Raw genomic sequence first — 19624 nt, forward strand, 5'->3', positions numbered from 1 at the left:
TTCTGGCCGGGAGATGCTGGGCGCCCCCCAACTCGACCTCACCTCTGCACACTACCTTGCAACCCACTGCCCCACAGTGCTCACCCGGTGGCAGTACCCTCTGACTCTGGAAAACCCTAAAAAACCGTGGGCTCCGCTCTCCCCCAAGACGAGCTGGAAAGACCTGCCCTGCGCGGGATCGCTGGGCCCAGCAAACTAGCCGGGGTGCCCTGCAGCCCCTTGGAAGAAGCAACCCTGCAAACAAGCACGGTGGTGGCGCGCTGGTGGGAAGGGCACGGCTTGGGGCAGCCCCACCAACCTGGGATTCGCGGCGCAGGGAAGGCTGTGAGAGGGTTCCCTCTTCTCCCCTGCTCACAGAGACGGGGAAACTGAGGCTCGGGGGGCGGGGACAGCAACCTGCTTTAGGTACACAGCTAGTGAATGACCAAAAGAGAGAGAAAGAGAGGGAAAGAGGGAAAGGGAAAGATCCCCATCATCCTGATCCCTGGGCGCCCCCTTCCATTCCCCAATATTCCCCTCCCCAGAACTCGAATTCCGAACCCCCCCCCCCCCCCCCCCGCCCAGGAGCATTTTTGAGCTGCCCACCGCGGCTGGCGAGCAACCTGACAACCTGAGCAGTCGCATCAGCGGCGTCATGGGACTTGCCACTGCAGGAGCACGGAGAAGAAGAAAAGAAGAAGAAAAAAGAAATGTGGCCACTTAGGGCAGGCAGGGTTCTCCGTGCGCCCGCAGCCGGAGCCGGGCGGGGGCGGGGGGCGGGGGGGGCCGGGGCGGCCGCAGGTGCGGGGGGAGGGCCCGGGGCGGCCGCAGGTGTCTGGGGGGGGGGGCGCCCGCGTACTCACCGGCGCGGCCCGGCAGGCGAGGCCCGAAGGAGGCGCCCGGCCGAGCCCCGCGCCGCCCTATATATAGCGACGGGGTTGCGCAAAGGCCCGGCAGCACGCCCCTCGGCATTCCAGGCCCGCCCGCCGCGGCCTACCTGCGCGACCTCGCCCGCCCCCGCGCAGCGCCCCCGCCAGGCGCCCCGCTCCCGCACCCCGGCCCCTGCCCTCTCCCGCCGCGACCCTGCAGGCGCCTCCCGCAGCTCCGGGGCCGGACGGTCACACGCGCTGAGACAGATAAAAGCCAACTGGAAACTCGGAGGCAAATCCTTCCGAAACAAAGCCCGGATTGTTCGGCCTTATCAGTGTTTGGGGTGCTTTCTGCCCTGCCGGCCGCCGCTCTGCGGTTGAGACACCTGGCCGGCTGGAGCCCTGGCCGGGGCGGGCGGCGGGTCAGCCAGGCTCTGCTCCCACCTCTGGAGCACCCCTGCCGGCTGCCCCCCCCCCCCGCCCGTGGCCCTCATCGCACCCTCTGCACCCTCTTCTGCTCTGCGTACTCCCTGGGGCGCCTCACACCTTTGCCCGCCCTGGCCGGGAGAGCACCTGCTCCCCCACACCACCGGGGGAGAGCCCATCCACAGGTATCCCACCAGCTGCCCAGTTGGGTGCGGGCGGACATCCGGCCTGGTGCCCCCACGCCCGTGTCCCTCATCGCACCCTCTGCACCCTCATCTGCTCTGCGTACTCCCTGGGGCACCTCACACCTTTGCCCCCCTCCCCCCTGCCGGGAGAGCACCTGCCCCCCCCCACCACCGGAGGAGAGCCCATCCACAGGTATCCCACCAGCTGCCCAGTTGGGTGCAGGCGGACATCCCACAACACTCAGACAAACTCCTTCAGGAGTGAGAGACAGTAGCTTCCTTTCTAGGCGAGGTTTCTGGAAGGGTTAGGAGGCATGGCATAGGATCCCTTGGATTTGCAAAAGTGGGGAGCAAACCTGGACCTTATTCCAACACCCAGGCCCCTTCGCTAGGCCACGGCCCTGCTTGCTTTTACAGCGCAGGTGAGCGAGGCTTAGCTTACTCATTGCCCAGGTGTGCGCACAAAGGAAGAATGGCCCGTTTCAGGGGTTTCATCCCCAACCCCAGAGCTGTCTTCTCCATAGGAGGGAGGGAGTCAGGAGTCCTGCTTCCTAGAACCCACAGAGCAGGGCAGTCCCCGGGGCTGAGAAGTCAGTGGTTGGTTACCCACAGTATCTCTGGGTCAAAGTGCCGCAGCTCAGGTTCCTGTTCTACCCCTCGCTCTCCGGGCCTTCATTTTGCTCCTGTGTAAAAATGGGAATAATGTCCCCCTCGGCGTAGAGTGAGCTAAAGTATTTACAGCACGTAGCACAGTTCCTGATGAGCACTCGGTACATATTAACCATTATAGTTTTCGTCCCGGAACCTCCGGTGTTGGGCAAAGCTTTGAGGAGTCTCATCTGGAACCTGGTGTCTGAGGTCACTACTCCACGGCCTCAGATGCTGAGGCACATCAGTCCAAGGGTCAGGACATATTGCTTGGAACGTAGGCACAGAAATCAAATCAGCCCGGGCTGTTCTTATTTAGAGGGACGGTGGTTTTGCTAGTGGGTGCCAGACTTCAAAGGCAGCCCTTGGGGACAGGGATCAACCAGCACAGGTACAGGGACTTCCAAAGCAGAGTCTCCCGGTGATGGAGATCCACGCCCCGTGCTTCTGAGCTCAGCTCCTCCTCCAGCCCTGGGCAAGCAGCCTGCAGATCCCATCTTAGGGGCTCACGGGGGCGGCCTTACTTGGGCCTTCACCCCGACAAGCCTCCCCCAACCAGTCACTGTGGGCTTTGATGTGGGGCACAGAGCAAACCACTTTCACGTTGCCTTTCTATCACTCCCAACAAGGAGCTAATAGATCAAAATCTCAAAAAAACATGGGGAAAGGGAAGCTTTCCCTTTTATGTTCCAGTTGAAAAGGCAAAATGCTGGTTCAATCAGGAGGCTTTCTTTTAAGGTGTATACATCCCGGTAATAGATCAGGGGCGAGATCTATTTGATTCTAGTGCTGGATGGTTTTTCTGCTCCTTTTTCCACAAAGTCTGGAAGAAATCTAGGTGCTGTGCGTATGCGTGTCCTTCTGTTTAGGGGAGCACAGATTGCTACAGGTTCCTTTCCTATCCTATCTGATACAACGCACTATCCCCCTTGAGGACTTACACATACTTTCAACAGCCTGTGTTTACACACAAACTTCGAGTGTTGTCCCGTAAAAGTAAAACTGATTGGATTAAGTGGTATCATTAAGGCAAGATCCAGGCCCACCCAGAGTCTTGCCCAAGGCTACAAAACTATCTTGCTAATAATATAGGCCCACAGTCCATACTGAGCCTCCGGGGCCAGATGTTTCAGAATTTAGAACTTTCCAGTTTTAAAAAGATGCAAGACACTTTCTGGGGCCTGGGCAAGCACTCTGCAATCAAACCTACTTATTTATTTATTTATTTATTTATTTATTTATTTATTTATTTATTTATTATTTATTTATTTTGCTGTGAAGATGTAGGAATGTTATACTACGTGGCATAACTTTCTCAGGTCAGATTAGGGTTTGACAGTAAAGGAGTTTTTAAATTGCAGATTAAAGATTATGACTGCTCTTAGGGTGCTTACCTGAGTATTGTCCTAAACACTTTTAGATATATTAAATCATTAATCCCTAGAATACGAGGAGCTAGGGATAAAGGCCAGAAAATGGGGCCCCAGGGAAGTGAAATAACTTAATCCCAATGTTGCAGGACTAGTAGTTGACAGTTAAAAGTTTTTTTTTTTTTAAGATGTCAGAGAGAGAGCACAAGCAGAGGGAGCTGCAGGCAGAGGAAGAAGCAGGCTCCCCACGGAACAGGGAGCCCGATGCGAGCCTGAGGGTGCTCGATCCCTGCACCCCAGGATCGTGACCTGAGCTGAGGGCAGACACTTAACCAACTGAGCCACCCAGGTACCCCCAGAGTTAAAAGTATTAACCCGTTCACATAACCAGCTAGAATTTTCATTAATTTCTTATCTCCTTTTCCTTATAGGGATATTTGTGTTGCCCAAAGAACATGTATGAGCAGAAAAAAAATAGATAGGGACACTTGACTTGTAGCCCAATCCCTGCAGAACAGCAGGTGAAGGTAACCTGCACTAAATGGATATCCCAGCAGCAAGAAATGAAACTTGACCCTCTACCTGACACCCTACACACCGAAGAATTTATCTCAATGTAAAAGCCAAAATAATAAGACTTGTAGAAAGCAGTATAAACAAATGCTCATGAACTCGGAGCGGGAGAAAGATTTTTTAAATAGCGTACAAGATGCATTAACCCTAAGGGAAAAGACATTTTTGTGACAGTGAAAAGGCCAAGCAGAATGGAGGGAGACGCCTGCACCACACCGAAGTGACCATTAATAGGATGGACTGTTAAGTACAAACACACTCATACAACGAAATGCTGTTATGAAATCTCCACTTTGGGAGGCAAAAGTGGCCGGATAATGTGGGAGGGAAATGCACAACTTAAGGCCAGGTGGGAGGGAGTGGCTCGGTGCTCACAGGGCTCACAGGTAACCGCTGAGGGAGAGGAGCCCCCAGACCTAGGGCTTCCTACTGCTGGGACTCCACTTGCATGAAACTCCCTCCCAAATGGGCCCAAACTGAAACTCAGTGCTCAGGAATGCACGCTTAGCTGGTACAACTCTGAAGAAAAGCAAGGACTTAGCATCAAGTCACAAGGGGGGGTGGGGGTCACTGTGTTGGGAAAGAGAGGGTGAGATTGAGGGACCCTGCAGGGATTTGAGGCATTGACAATGTTCTCCATTTGGGGTCACGGGTCATTTGCTTTGCAATAAATCCTTGAGCTGGGCTAATCCTATGGCTTTTTAATTTGGGGTTTTTTTTTCTTTCCTCCGCATATCTCACCATTAAACAGCTTACAGAAAACCTGGTGGCACTGGGGCGGGGTACAGGGACGCGAAGGGGCGCAGGGCTCTGTCACGGGAGTTTGAAATCCTTTGAAGCCAGTCGGTTGGAGCCACTTACCGGCTGTGTCACCTAAATGTTTGCCATAGTCGTCAGCACGGCTACCGCTTACGCGGGTGGCCTGCTGCTCCGTCTCTGGTGTTTAACCAGTTTTGTGATCAACTTTTAAAACAGCACACACGCAGGAGTTTGCTGCCAGCAGCAAGCGGACTCCCAACAACCCTCCCGGTGACTTGCCATTTTACAAAACCTCGTGGCAATCTCAGAATTTCTTAAGCACCTGAGCTGGTTCTCTACCCTAAATAGGCCCAGACAGCAAAGTTTTAGATTTTTCCTGTGTGTGCGTATGCATGTGTGTGTGTGCGCGCGTGTGTGTCTATATGTGTTTGCGGAGGTTTCTGATGACTTCTCTGCTTCTTTCCTTGCTGCAGTGTTAGCAGTTGGGTCAGTAGAGACTCTCTCCAAGTGGCCACTCTAAGTATATGTAGCAGTAACCTCCTGCTCTATCATCATCAGAAGCCATCATTATATTGCTATTTCTGACCTGTTGTGGATTAAGAAAATAGCTCACCTCATTAATTTATCCATGTAATTAGTGGTCATTAAAACCGTAAAAGCAAGAGTAAGTAAGCCTGAAGGGTCTAATGGGCCTATTTGTGCGCATCTTTTACCGCCCTGACTTAACACTATTTACTTTGGATAATCAGAAAACATCTTACTACATAGTAAGTACTGAGCTAGATTCCAAAGCGCTGAAGCCACCGACACTAAAATCCCCCTTTACTAGGACCTACCGTAAGGCAATGAGCCTAACAAGTCAGTACCACACAGAGGGCCCGGGGTAACGGGTGCTGATTGGATCATCACGCAGGGCCCCACGGCCTGCATGGTGGCCAGGAATCCAGTGCAGAGAAAGAGGTGGCTTCTCTTTCACTCCACATTCTCTTTGCTTCTCTCATTTGTTCCCACCCCAGGGCCTTTGCTCTTGCCATCCCTCTGCCCAGAACATTTTTCTAAATTTTACACATGGACACTCCTTATCATTCACGTGTCAAACTTTCACTGAGCATTTCCCTTGCCCACAGTCCTTATCACCCTAGTTCTGTGGGCCATTTTACAAAAAATGGTAAAACTCTGTGAAGATTGTCATGGGGCTTCTTTTCTCAACAGCAGATCTCCAAAGAAATGGCTTCTTCCTGAGTTGAGGGACTGGGATTTGGGGTGCAGATTCCTCCCTAAATATCTCATGTGACTTAAAATTTTAAACCCAGGGGATTTAGAGTTATCAAAGTATAACTTTTGACCATATTTTTAAGAATGAAGTTTTGATTAATTACAATCAAAAGAAAAAATTGATCAAGTTAAGGTGGAAACTCACTGCTCTGAACTCGTGTCTGAACACCGTCCTGGAGGCTCGAATCTCTCTTCTGCTCTCGGTTGAGTCTGGGTCCCACATGCCTGGTTGGAGATGCCAAAAGAGGTGAGTGATTCCTGAGCACCCATTGGCAGAGAAAGATCTCCCACAGCCCATTAGGGCATCTCATTCCCACCATATGCAACTATCCCCCCCCAAAACTGAAAGTTCTAGAACCCAGTGTGGAAGGAGCTATGGAGAAAAAGAAGGTGGCATGTGTAGTATCTCAGGAGATGCTGCTGCCCAGTGACAGTGGTGCTTAAAAATGGTGTCTATTCCGTTTTACACCTAAATTGTCTCATGACCCTCCCCCAGAAGTATTTTGTTTTTAAATTGCTCCTACAAAAGCTCATGCTTATGGTAGCAAACAATTGGAAACCACTTAAATGAATGTATAACAAACTCTTTCCCATTGATATATTATGATGCTGTGATGTAGGCAAAAAAATATTTACTGCTTTATACGTACAGGGAACAGAATCCTGTTAAGCCAGACACGAGCCAATGGGGTACCACAGAAAAAACGGAGTAGCCATGGAAAGAAACAGACTGGAAGGTATATACCTGACCTTAACTGGGATGACCTGAGGGTAAAATCTAATAATTTCTTGTCATGCGTAGGACTATCCACATTATTTCAAAAATTAGGTAAAAAAAATTTTCTTTAATCCATCCATTAGGAGATGCCTGAGTTGGAGTTTTCATACCCATTAAATGGGGGCAACATTTAAACCTACCTTCCCTAACTCGTGATGAAAATTTAGTAAAAATTAGGACAGGAAAGGGCATTGTAAGTGTAAAGAGTGACACAGATGTAGGGTTGCGGACGGTACGGACATACTGCGCTTGCCTAACACACATTCTGTTGAATATGTAGAAAGCACGATAGTCTACCCACATCCCCCCAAACTTCTACCAAATGTCTGTGTGCATTGATGGGGATTGGAATTGCATTTAAACATTTTCATCAGTTACTTGTCCAACCACTTTACCTGAAAAGCCACCGAAAGGCAGGGTAAACTTTTAAAAAACCACAAACTCTAGCTCTTTGTTTACCTACTCTCATGCAAATGATGATCTAGAAGGAATTGAGGTGAAGGGGAAGTGAGGTGAAGGGGAGGCCTGGCCTCTGCCAGGATCATCCTCCTTTCTCTTCCTTCTAAGTGCTTCCTCATTGGGTAACCCTATTATCCACCCCACACTTCACCAGCTAACCGACGACTTAAGACTTCTTGCCCATACAGTGTCCTCTCATGCTATTTCCTTCACGAAAGATCCCCTCCCTGGAAATCCAGCAGCCTGAGCCTCTCCTGGTGTCCCTGCCTCTACCTCTCCGAGCGCTTATCCACCTCCATCCGGCGCTGCAGCCTTTGGAGGAGCAGGACACACAAGGGCCGGGGGAGGGAAACATCTCTCTAAACAGTGCTCTTGCTTTTAGAGCTCAGTCCGGCTTCGATGAGGAAACAGATAAAGTGCTGCCCAGAGTGGGGCAGGAGTCACTCCCTCAAGGGCAGGCTGCAGGTAGGAATCACACGTGGAGAAGACAGGTGCGTCCTGTGTCAGCCTGGACAGGAAATGCCATCAGAGAGCAGCTCCAAGTGTTGTATGGGAAGACATGGAGTGAGGTTGCCAGGTCTCTGGACTTTTCTGGGAGAAGCCAGATAACCAGTTTTATGAAATTTACCCCTAAAAAAAAAAAAAATAGGCCAAACAAAGTGGGTCTGTGCACTGCCAAATTTCATCCTGACACCAGAACGTATGCTCAGGTGTGCAGACCCTGGCCCCGGGCCCTCTTGACCAGCCTACAGGGCTTGTGCTCTGGGCCCCCAGGTGCTTCTTCCTGTCAATCTCATGCACTCTGTGGGGCTGGCATGCTTTACAGGGTGCAAGGGACAGAGGGCTGCGGAGGGGAGGAGGATGGCACTCTTCCCCGGGAGATGGCTGTGCCTGAGATGGGGGCCCCCCCAGGAACCTGGCTCTCATTCTTCTTCCTTGGCTCGGTGCCCTGCCCTGAGTCAGCAGGGGGACAAGATACCCAGACTGACCGGCAAAGCCATGGCCCTGCCCTGTCCATGCCAAACCCTCTAGCAGCAAGAAGCGGCGGGTGACGGAAGCAGGAAAGACAGGTATAGGCCGCCGGACTCGGCTGTTCAGGCTGGGCCTGGAGGAGGCGGCAGCTGGGGTCTGCACCTGCCGCTCGCTCGGGCCCCCTACCCCTGGGGCCAGTGGCCTGGCAGCTTGGTGATCTCCTGGCCGCAGCCACCGCTGCAGAGGCAGATTGTACCTTAAAAGCCCAAAAAAGTGGCTCCCCAAGTAATCACCTGCACAAAACCACTCTGAACTTTCGCATTCTTTAGGAGCCGCTTCAGTGCTGATCATGTTGGGATTGTTCAGTCGGGCCCCCCAGACAGGGGATCTATCCCCCAGGAAGCTGCCAGACTTCAGGAAATGCCAAATCACGTGGCACGTCGTCGTTGGGAGAAAGCACTAGACTTCGAAGGATCAGGTTTAAGTGGAAAACTGCTAAAAGGACCAGAGCACAGGCTGGCATCCTGGTAGGCTGTTTGCAACTTCCTTAAATCTGCATATAAACGTGCAGAGGAAAAAACCCTGGAAACAGATGCCCCCAAATCATTGCGGTCACCTCTGATGCTGGGAACGGGGGACTCTTTGCTACCCCATTTGTATGCTGCTGCAGAAAGGATTTTAAGGCAGCTTACGAATAGACAAAGGGCTGATTACAAAATAAGTGAAAGAAGAAGCAAAGAAATGTGCTGGAGATCTACCCTGGCTGGAGCCCAGGGGCCGCGGGCTCTCCGCTCTCTAGGCACCAATTAGAAGTGGGGGAAAAGCACCAGTTAGAACCCTATGGTGTCCACCAGGTGGAAACAAGCTCGGTGCTCAGAGCTTTCCTTCCGTGTTTCCTAAGACCACAGTTTCCTTTTGCAACCAGAGATCTTTACAGCAAGTGCAGGCCGCCCGCTGAGCACGGAGCCGCGCTAAGGTAAATGCTTTCTAAAGAAGTTGATGCTGGCTTGTGAGTCCCCCCATCCCTGAGTCCTCAGATTTGGGGCAATTTCCCTCCATCTGTCAAAGCAGAAGACAATCTCTGCTCAACTCGCCTGCAAATGTGGGTGTTGAATATTCAAAGATGATGTTATGTGAAATTAAGGCTTGAAGTCCTAGTAAAGGCACCGTTTATTAAGTGCTTGCGATGGTCCGATACTGTGCCGGGGCCTAGTAACAAGTCGGCCACAGAGGGTCATGGTCACTGATCTAACAAACACGCGAAACTGGTGAATCTAAGTGCTGTAGGTAACGTGCCCTGCGTGAGATGTCTGACACAGGAGATTAACCACAGAAATGATCGTCAGTACTAGGAAGAGACGTGAATGCTGTGCCCAAGCGAAAACGAAGAGATCCTAAGTAAGTTTGTAGGACGTTCTAACTAAATTATTTCTTGAGTCGATGAATAGAAAGTATCATAGCCCATTTCTTTCTTCCCTTATGGGTCTGTTACAACCAGAGGCGGAGCCAGGATCTCAAACCCTCGCCTCTCTGGCTCTCAAACCTTCCCCACCACTCTCCATACACTGAACACATGGTAGGTATGATATATAATCATCAGTTTAATGAATCAGGCCTCAGAACCTTGAACTTTTTTTTAACCTCAAGTTTTTGTTTTGGTTTTTTTAAGTTAAAATGTTCCCTTAAAAAGAAAGGGAACTGGGGATCCCTGAGTAGCTCAGTGGTTTTGCGCCTGCCTTTGGCCCAGAGCATGTTCCTGGAGTCCCGGGATCGAGTCCCGTGTCGGGCTCCCTGCATGGAGCCTGCTTCTCCCTCTGCCTGTGTCTCTGCCTCTCTCTCTGTCTCTCTATGTCTATCATAAATAAATAAAAATAAATCTTTAAAAAAAAACAAAAGGAAGGGAACTGAGTGGGAAAAATTAGAGGGAGACAAACCATGAGAGACTCCTAACTCTGGGAAACCAGCAAAGGGTTGCGGAAGGGGAGGCGGGCGGAGCGTTGTGGTAAGGGGGTGACGGGCGCTGAGGAGGACGCTTGATGGGATGAGCACTGGACTCTAGGTTGGCAAATTGAACTTCAATAAAAACAAATGAAAAATAATTTGTTTAAATGCTCCCTTAAAATCCCCTGCCATCCTGTTTCTCTGTTGCCAGCGTGGCTTATCCTGATGGGTTTCTCCTCCTACTTCTAGAGCAACAGATCAATCCTGTTTATTTCCCCCTGGCATCCGAGGGCTCCCCTGTCCCTTCACCCTGGCCAGCGGTGTCACATCTACTCTAGACGTAGGGACCTGGCACAGACATCAGTCAGGAAGCCTCACGGAGGACCTACCGCGAGCCTGGCTGTATGTGAAGGCCTGGCCCCAGCCTTCCTCACGCCACCCTGGTGGACTGGCAGAGAATAATTTACCAGGTGCACACACCGAGTCGGATAGAATGATCCGCCCACAGTAGGTCTTCAGTGGTGGTTCTTATTTTTAGATCCGTGTGAGAAGCCTCTCTGCTCTCGCCTCAGCACGAAATCTAGCTGCTCATGCATGACCTCACTTCATCCTCACGGTGACTCGTCACTGGATTATTGTTTACATTCTAGAGATAAGAAATCCAGACCACGGAGGCTCATTACTTCCCCGTCAGATGGGATTCACCTGAGTCCGCCTTACTCCAAAGGTTATGCTTCTGTCCAAGTCCAAGTCCAGGTCCGGCTCCAGGCTCAGACTCAGATCCAGACTCAGGCAAGAGGCACCGAAGTACAACACTCCAGGCGTTTCCTCTCGTGTCCACACCTCCATGTCCCGCAGGATCCCCCAGAGTGTCCCGGTGGCTGCATTCTCTCCTGCCTGCTGAGAGTCTAGCTTGGAGGTTTTCTATCAAACATTTGTCCTCCACCTGTAGACTCCTTTCTTCATTTTTCCTGCCCCCACCCAGCTCGAAGCTGGCCTCCACGCTGCTCCCAAACCATAGCAGAGTGGCCCCTCCATTCCTGGCTTTCTGGAGGCACACACCTCTGGGCCAGTGGCCTCTAAAGAGAAAAGTGTGGCCCATGTGCTGGCATAACTTGGATCTAGGCCACGGGGAGCGGTCTAGCAGGACCGGACACAGCTCAAATGGCCAAGGACGTTTATGGTTCCCAGACCAGTGCCACCAGCAGCACCTTCCTACACCCAGCAGATCCGTTGGCAATACAACTCCTCTCCCCACCCCCCACCCCTGCGATCTCCTGGATCAAAAAGTCTAGAGATGTGGCCCAGCAACCTCACAGGTGAGTCCGGAGTGCACTTAATTTTGTGAACCACTGACCTGTAAAGTAAAACCCCAGCTCTGTTCCAGCAGAACCTCTGTGGGCTGTGTCTACACCTCCCGCCTCATTGCTCCCCTCTCCCTGCATCACCTCCTCCAGGAAGCCCTCTCCGGAGAAGGGCAAACACTGCTTTATTAATCTTCGAGTGCCTGGTGCCCAGCCCGGTGTCTGGCTCTCAGGAGCTGCTCAGTCAATGTTTGTTGAATAGTAACGAAATCAAAGCAGACAAGGGAGCGAAAGTGGGGCTCTCAGGGTGTGGTTACCATGGAGAAGGTGCAACGCCCCCTCCCGGAACCAGAACTCTGGCCAACGGCCTAGGGCTGCGGCCACAGGTGTTGGGTGACAAGGCCAGGTGCCACAGAGGGGCTCGGAGGAGTGAACTGAAGCGCTTCCCCCTGAACGGGGCAGCCACCGCTCAGGTCCAGCTGGCTGTTACGGGTGGCAATGAGGGCGACGCTTGCCACTTCACTCACAGGTCAGAAGCCAGAAATCAAGACCTTTCGGTAAAATTTCAGAATCTTTAGATATTGGCTCAAAAAAAAAAACCACCCACACTAAAACCAAAAACCAAAACCCTGCCTGCACCCCTGAGTCCTGTGCCTTGCTCACTGCCCCACTCCCCACCCCGCAAGGGTGCCTGGCTCGGAGCAGTTTGAGGAATGATTGAATGACAGCGGACGGCCCGACACCATCACCATCACGGCCCACCTTTGTGCCAGGTACCCCCCCCCTTATCTGAACTTGGCTCATCTAAGGAAGGAGGGCCCCCAAAAAAACCCACTTGCTTTTACTCTCTGAATCACCCAATGCACCCCCCACCCCCACGGCTCATGGCAACGTGGTTGCCTCTTGGACTCTCTCCCAGGACGGAATCCAGAGGCAAGGGGAGCGGCTCCCATACGATGTGTCTATGTTTACACCAAGCAGGTATCCAGACGGTTCTATGCTGGGAACTACTGCTGGTTACCCAGAACAATACAAGCTCTTTGTCCTTACAGGAACTCAAGAAAATCAAGGTATTTTCCTTCCGTTGCCAGAGGCTTTATCATCCCAGACAGAAGAAAGGAGGCTTGCCATTCTCCACGGCTACCCATCACTTAATGCCATTCTTTCTGATGTGGGGCGGGGTGGGGAGGGTCCCCTGGGTGTAACTCAGGGAAGAATGCAGTGGGCAGCCCCCCACCCCACCTTGGCCGTGGAGCCATCACACCCTGGTCTCATCTGATTTCAGGAAGTGGGTCTTTCCCAATTTGGGGTCACTGCACAAGCCCCATAGTCCCTTCCCTGGGTGGTACGTCTGGCCAAATTTTACTTCTTTCCAGAAGCTGCCAGGGTGACCCCTTCTGATCCAGGCACCGTGCTACCCACTGACTCCCGCCCCCCTCTACGAGGAACCTGTCAGGACACTCTCCCCCTCTCCCAGGAATTGAAGGGATGGACCTGTGTCCATAACTCGGTGGAAAACATCGTTCAGATAAAATCGCAGCGCTGCTATCACCTGGACGACTTACAGGAACAATAGGAGCACAGAATGTGTAAGTTGGAGCAAACCTAAACCTTAGAAATCATCTAGCCCAGCGATTTTTCAGCGCAAACAGATAAAACCGATAACAGCAGGACTGCTAGAGCCGCACCTCCTCCCCCAGCTCTGTCCTCTTCCCCATCTCCTTCCAGTCCTGGGATAACCCGGGGGCAGGGAGGGAGGAATTTACTGATTTACTAGAGATCAATTATAAAAAGGAATTTATGGTTCCTGGGAAAATGGAAATTTCCCCAAAAAGGGGCACGTTACCACCAGCGAATAGCCACCATGGCAGCCTGGGTGCATTTCCTTCCATTTCTGATTTTTCTACACATTGTTCTGGTTTGGGTTCTCCCCTGGGGCTGCGTCCAACAGAACTCCCCAGTTCCTATGGAAGGGTGAACCAGTGGCCGTGGACTTCAACTCCTCCCAGGCCGACTCCCCAGCCCTTGACTGCACTCTGTTCAGAACCCCGACTGCCCTTCTTGGTGACCTCACTCTGCGTGGACGAGCCTGGTGGCAGATGCAGGGCCCTTGGGAGATTTTGATGGGAGAGTGGGGTACACTAGGCCCCACTCAGCGCTCAGCCATCCGACGGTCACCCAAGGGTTCTGCAGCAGGTCCCAGGGAGGAGGAGGGCGGGCGGAGTGCTCCAGTCTCAGGCCACCAGCCTTGGGAAGACTTAAGGATTAACCCTGAGTAGTAAGCAGGGACCATTAGCTCCCCCTTCTCAGCTGAACTGTTTCTAATCTTGCCCAGCAGACAAGCCTTCAGAAGAGACCATCCCCATCCCTCCACCAAATTAACCGAAATTCCTGACTTTGTGCCCACATCCTTGGCATTTCCTCTTAACGCCTGGCTCAGCTGTCCTGGCTCCTTTCACAGACCCCCTTTCCTAGATCCTCTTCCCTCTCACCTGCTCCAGGACAACTTCCCAGAAGTGTCCCTCACCATCCCTCTCCTGGGTCATTGAGTTCTCCACGACACCCCCTCCTGGGTAGGAAGGTTTCCCATTGGCATGCAAATGCTGGGTTTTCTGCTGTCTGTGGAAACCTCCCCTCATCCTTGACCTCACATCCCCCTCTTAGCTACTATATTCTTTATAGCAATACTCCTCAGAGTCCCTCATAATCCATCTCCACCTTCGTCCTGCATCCCATTCTCTTGAACCCATTCAACCCAGGCTTTTGCTCCTCTTATCAGGAGTGTCTGGGTGGCTCAAGCATCCGACTTTTAATTTTACTTATTTCTTCATGAGAGACACAGAAAGGCAGAGACACAGGCAGAGGGAGAAGCAGGCTCCCTGCAGGGAGCCGGATGTGGGACTCCATCCCAGGACCCCTGCAGATGCTCAACCACTGAGCTCCCCAGGTGCCCCAACATCCAACTCTTGATTGGGGCTCAGCTCATGATCTCAGGGCCTTGGGATCAAGCAGTCTGCTTAAGATTCCTTCTCTTCTTCTCCTTCTGTCTCTCCAATTGCTCGTGCTCTCTCTCAATAGTTTTTAAAAAATAAGAGCTCTTTACCAAGCTCACCACTGCCCTCCCTGTGGCCAACCCAAGTCAGCTCTCAGTGACCTTTCTCAACCTCGGGACAGTGTGAGAGGTGCATGATCCTTCTTCCTGACCCAAAATGCTTTCCTCTTACATCACAGGCCACCCACTCATGGGCTCTCTTGCTGGATCCCTTTCCTGTCCTCTGCACACCTAAGGGTGCCACCTGAGGGCTCAGTCCTCAGCTCTCCTCCACTCACCCCTTAGATCAATGACGGAAAAACTTTTCTGACCACGACTCACAGTAAAATATATTTTGCATCTTGACACAGCCATCACAAAATGTTTCGTGGAATGATGACCAACCTGACTATGTGCAACACGCTCTGAAATTTTCTATTTTTAAAAATGCTGCTCAGGACCACCATTGGGTCCTGCCCTCGTCTTTCAAAGTCATCTGTACTGACAACCCCTAGATTTATCATCTCCAGCCTAAATCTGACCTTCAGACATGAATCTCCAACGCCTACTACTCAACAGTCCCTCATTGGTGCGTCCCACCAGCCTTTCAAACTTGACATGCTCCAAACTGGACTCCCTGGGCTTCCCCAGTTCAGGGATGACTCACCCCGCTGCTCAGATCCAAAGCTTTAAAGCCTGCATTGGTGCCCTTTTGACTTCTTCCTTTCTCACCCTAACTCTGCTTTTTAAAAAAAGTCCTTCTAAGTGGATCTACCTTCAAAACATAGCTCAACGCCATCGCTGTCATGGTAACCATCTGCTAGCTAGCTAGCCTAGCTACCCTGTCACCCCGATTATTTCTAGTGTCTTAAACTGGTCTTTGCACATCCACCCCATCCTCTACAATCTAGTCTTCAACATGGCAGCTAAAGGAATCTTTGATATCAACTAAATCACCTCCTTTATTCAAGCCTCCCATGTGTCCCCGATCCCACTTGCAACTCAATCTCTAAAGTCTTTCCAGACCCTCCACACCTATGGCTTTTCTAACCTCATTTCCATCCACACCAGCCACAGCCTTGGCAAGTATATTCCTCTCGTAGAGCCATTAGCCTTACTGGTTTCCCTTCCTGGATGGCACAGGCGTTGTACAACTTACTTCTTTGCTTCGCTCAGAACCCAGAGGTCTATTTAGCCCCTTGCTTTGTATTATTTTCCTTTTCGACACTTGTCATCACATAACATTGTTATGTATTACTTCCTTTTTTCCATTGTCTGTAGATTGTAAATTCCACGAGGGAGGGTTTATTTTGTTCGATGGGCCTAGTAAGTGCCTGATACACAATATTCATTTAATATTTGTTGAAATGGGACACCTGGGTGGCTCAGTGGTTGAGCATCTGTCTTTGGCTCAGGTCTTGATCCCGGGGTCCTGGGACCAAGTCCCACACTGGGCTCCCTGCATGGAGCCTGCTTCTCCCTTTGCCTATGTCTCTGCCTCCCTCTCTGTGTCTCTCATGAAGAAATAAAATCTTTTTTAAAAATTGTTGAAATAACAAACTATGCTCAAGTACTTCATTAAAAGCAGGTCAGTGCAAGAATGGCCAGACAGGGATAAGGGGTAGTGGGGCTTGAGGCGAAATGGATAGAACAAGACCTGCCCTAAAGCATTCAGATTCACATGCAAAACAAAACCTAAACAGGATAGAGGGGTGGGGGCCTTGATTTAAAAAAGCCAAAACATTAGAACTGGAATCTTTAAGATCTTTGAGATTTTTCCCTATTAAACATGTTGCAAACCTGCAGTTCAAAACCTCAGTGACTTGTCAAGGGTAACGCTGTGATTTGGAACAAAGCCAAGGTGGGTCAAGGTCTTCTGAAGCTAGTACAGGGGTTGGCTTTCTAGCTGAAATGAGAATTGTTTATGAGGCCTCGTAGAAGCCACATAGATAAGTTGCGTTGTTGCAACACGGAAATGTTCCTGGCAATCCCTGCTGTCGAGGTGTACTTGCCCAGTTAGAAATAATGGACAGAGCAGATCCAGGGGACGTTTCAATCCTGAACAACACTTGGCACTTGGCTTACCTCTGTCCCCCCAACCAGATGGTACATTAGCATAAATTCTCTACTTAGAACCAAACTGGCTTTTCCTAAGATTTATGTACTCGAAGGTGAGTCCATCTTATAAAGCCAGGGTCGGCGACGATTCCTGTTCCTAGGGTGTCCTCCGCAAACTGGGAGGATCTGAGCTGATGAATAACTTGAGGCCCTGGACTAAGGGCCCTTGCAGACAAAGGCTACTTGGGTACCCCTGGCTTGGAGATGAGTGGCTTACAGAGAGGTTGATAAGATTGTCATTCTGCACGTAAGTTTTTAATTTCCCTCTTTCTCCCTCTATTACATTGTGAACATCTTTTTGTTGTTAAATTTTCGTGAGGTTATTGACTCCTCAAATTGCAAACGCCTCTTCTGGATTCTGTTAGTTCCTCCAAGAGAAATTGGTGGACACCTTCACCCTCCTGCCTCCCCACCCTTTCCTGCATCTTGCAAAGATAGTTGTTTATAGGGATTCTAGAACTGGGGGTGGGGTGGGGTAGGGAGGTAGGAGATGGTCCCTCTTGCATTCATAAGGTCCTATTGGCTAATTCCCTAAGGATGAGGTGGGTCCATTCACCCTCGGGGGTATTTCCTTCCCCTCTGACCCTAAATTCCCCAGAAGCAAGAGAGAAAAGCAAGGCTATGTAATTTAGCCTGAAAGCAACACTGAGGGTCCTCTCAAAGTCTCAACTCCCCCTCCCAGATTTTGCCTGAAGGAAGTGCAGCAGAAGCCCCTGCAGAGTAAAGGAATTACCCCCCCAGGACTCTGGAAAGGGTGGAGTGACAGGCGGGTCCAGGGCTAACACTTTTAGAATTTTCCCTTGAGTGCCAAGGTTCTTGGTCTTGCCAATTGCAGTTCTAGGTTATACCAATTAAAAGAATGAAGCTGTAGACCAGATGGAGAGTGGTGGGCAGCAAAGCAAAGTTTATAGGACCATAGTACAAAGCTCCCGAAGAGGGAAGGGACCCCAGAGGCTTGCCCTTGGAATTTCTAAGTCTAAGGGTTTTTATGAGACCTGGCTGTTTTAATTGATTAACCCTCCATGCGCCTTTCAGCCAATCAGGGTTTCGTCCACACGCTCATCTATTTATCAGGTAGTTGTTTTTGTGGGATAAGGGTCCCTCCTTCCAGGGAGGTGTAGAATACTAGGATGGCGTCTTTTTTCTTTTAAGGGTAGTTGCCCTCTTAGGACAGGATGGGGGCGGGGAAGGCCTTGCCCCTGCCTGCCTTTCTTCCCAGTCTCCTCCATTACCTTTATGGGTTTGGGTTTTCTCATTTAATCCTCACTGTCATTTTGTAAGCTCGACCCCACCATTATCCACATTTTGCAGATTACCTAAAATCTCACAGCTAGTAAGTGGTAGAGCACAGGAAACCCACTGTACCAAAACCTACTGCTTTTCATCTCTAAACTTGTGGCAAGCATAATAGTCATTGCTTAATTCTCATAAACCTGAGTCAACCGGTCATTGACTCCATGTTACAGATGAAGAACTCACTCAAAGAGACTTCCACATTTGGCCCAAAGGCACAAAGTTAATTTCTGCTCCAATCAGGACTCAGATTAACTACTACTCCATACAACCCCTCACAGGCCTAAGCATGGATCTGTAGACCCAAGCTTTCCCACAGTGGGTCCCCCCAGTGAGGGGCTCAGTAATACCTGAGTACACCACCATTTCTCTAGGCATGGGACCTCACCCCCACCCCCAACTCAGAACCTGTTGCAATTGGAAAATGGAAGCTTTTTGATGGATCACTCAGACTTAGTTTGTCACTCTGCCAAGCAGAAGCATGTGACACCCCACACTCTACCACCTTCCCAGAGAACAGGTCTGTTTACCCAGGACTTAAGGAAAACAAGGACACTATGGCATGGCAAAGACTCTAGGTCCCTCGCACCCTGCCTTCATACCTGGGAAGGCTGGAGTCAGGAAGAGCTGGAAACTGCTGCTGCCTGAGGAGGAAGAAGACACCAGACCTAAACCAGGATAAGTCAAGATATAGTCTCCTACACCCGAGATACAGCCTGCAGCCTCCCTAATCTCCTCTACTCAGTTTAGGGTGGAACAATCCCATCCATGCCAGCACCCTCCCTAATCCCATTCATTCTGTTTCCTCCCTAGGTTTGCTTTCACTCCCTCTTGTTCCGCTTAAAGACCCGGCTTTGGGGCTGATTCCTTGGTTCTGCTTATACTCACCACAGGCCCCTTGCTCTGATGACCTGTCTGAGTAGGCTAGTCTGGTTCACATACATGTGCTCTGGGGGCATCAGAAATCCAAGACACATGAGTGAGATCATATCATATGTAGAATTTAAGAAACAAAGCAGAGGATCATAGGAGAAGAGAGGTAAAAATAAAACAAGATGAAATCAGAGAGGGAGACAAACCATAAGAGACTCTTAATTCTAAGAAACAAACTGAAGGTCTCTGGAGGGGAGGGAGTTGAGGGGCTGGGATAACTGGGTGATGGGTATTAAGGAGGGCACGTGATGTAATGAGCACTGGGTGTTGCATAAGACTTATGAATCACTGACCTCTACCTCTGAAATCAATAATACATGATATGTCAATTAATTGTATTTAAATTAAAAAAAAAAAACCCAGGACACTTGGGCCAGCCCTTTTTGACATCCTTGCTGGGGAAGAAGGTATGAACATCGATAAAATAATCCTAAAACTCATCTATAAGAACAGAAAAGGAAAGACTATGGAAAAACGTTCAGAAGAAAGTGAGATGAAAAAAAAGCCTTATAAGGCATCAAAACATGGTAAAAGTCCAGTTATCAAAATGGTGTAGTAACAGCCTAGGAGCAAGATGATGGATTAAGGTGCAGCCACTCTGGAAAACTGTGTGGAGGTTCCTCAAAGAGTTAAAATAGAACTGCCCTACGACCTAGCAATTGCACTGCCGGGGATTAACCCCAAAGATACAGATGCAGTGAAATGCTGGGA

The 19624-nt window shown here is 50.5% G+C and overlaps 1 protein-coding gene and 1 long non-coding RNA gene across 4 annotated transcripts in view; one reads left to right on the top strand and one right to left on the bottom strand.

Annotated features, from left to right (window-relative positions):
• SLC34A2 (solute carrier family 34 member 2) overlaps window positions 1-11721 on the bottom strand; it is a 36574-nt gene extending 24853 nt beyond the window's left edge. Inside the window, exons 1-2 of one of the 2 annotated variants that reach the window (XM_072808758.1) lie at window positions 11592-11721; window positions 6230-6309 (exon numbers count right to left, since the gene is read on the bottom strand). In XM_072808758.1, the coding sequence (XP_072664859.1) occupies window positions 6230-6309; window positions 11592-11679 (168 nt within the window). In that variant the 5' untranslated portion in view covers window positions 11680-11721. Of the gene's footprint in view, window positions 1-842; window positions 907-6229; window positions 6310-11591 lie in introns of those variants that run through there. The other variant, XM_072808760.1, reaches the window with a different exon arrangement.
• Window positions 11722-11773: 52 nt separating this feature from the next.
• On the top strand, window positions 11774-16366 carry LOC140622950 (uncharacterized). Of its 2 annotated transcripts, none has more exons than XR_012022612.1 (3): window positions 11774-12095; window positions 12225-12311; window positions 12458-16366. It is a non-coding gene; the product is annotated as an uncharacterized lncRNA (long non-coding RNA). The 2 variants fall into 2 exon arrangements; XR_012022616.1 differs by having other exon boundaries at window positions 11788-12067.
• The last annotated feature ends 3258 nt before the right edge of the window (window positions 16367-19624 follow it).

The sequence above is a fragment of the Canis lupus genome, chromosome 2 (genome assembly GCF_048164855.1).
Source record: "Canis lupus baileyi chromosome 2, mCanLup2.hap1, whole genome shotgun sequence".
In the NCBI taxonomy this organism is placed as follows: Eukaryota; Metazoa; Chordata; class Mammalia; order Carnivora; family Canidae; genus Canis; species Canis lupus.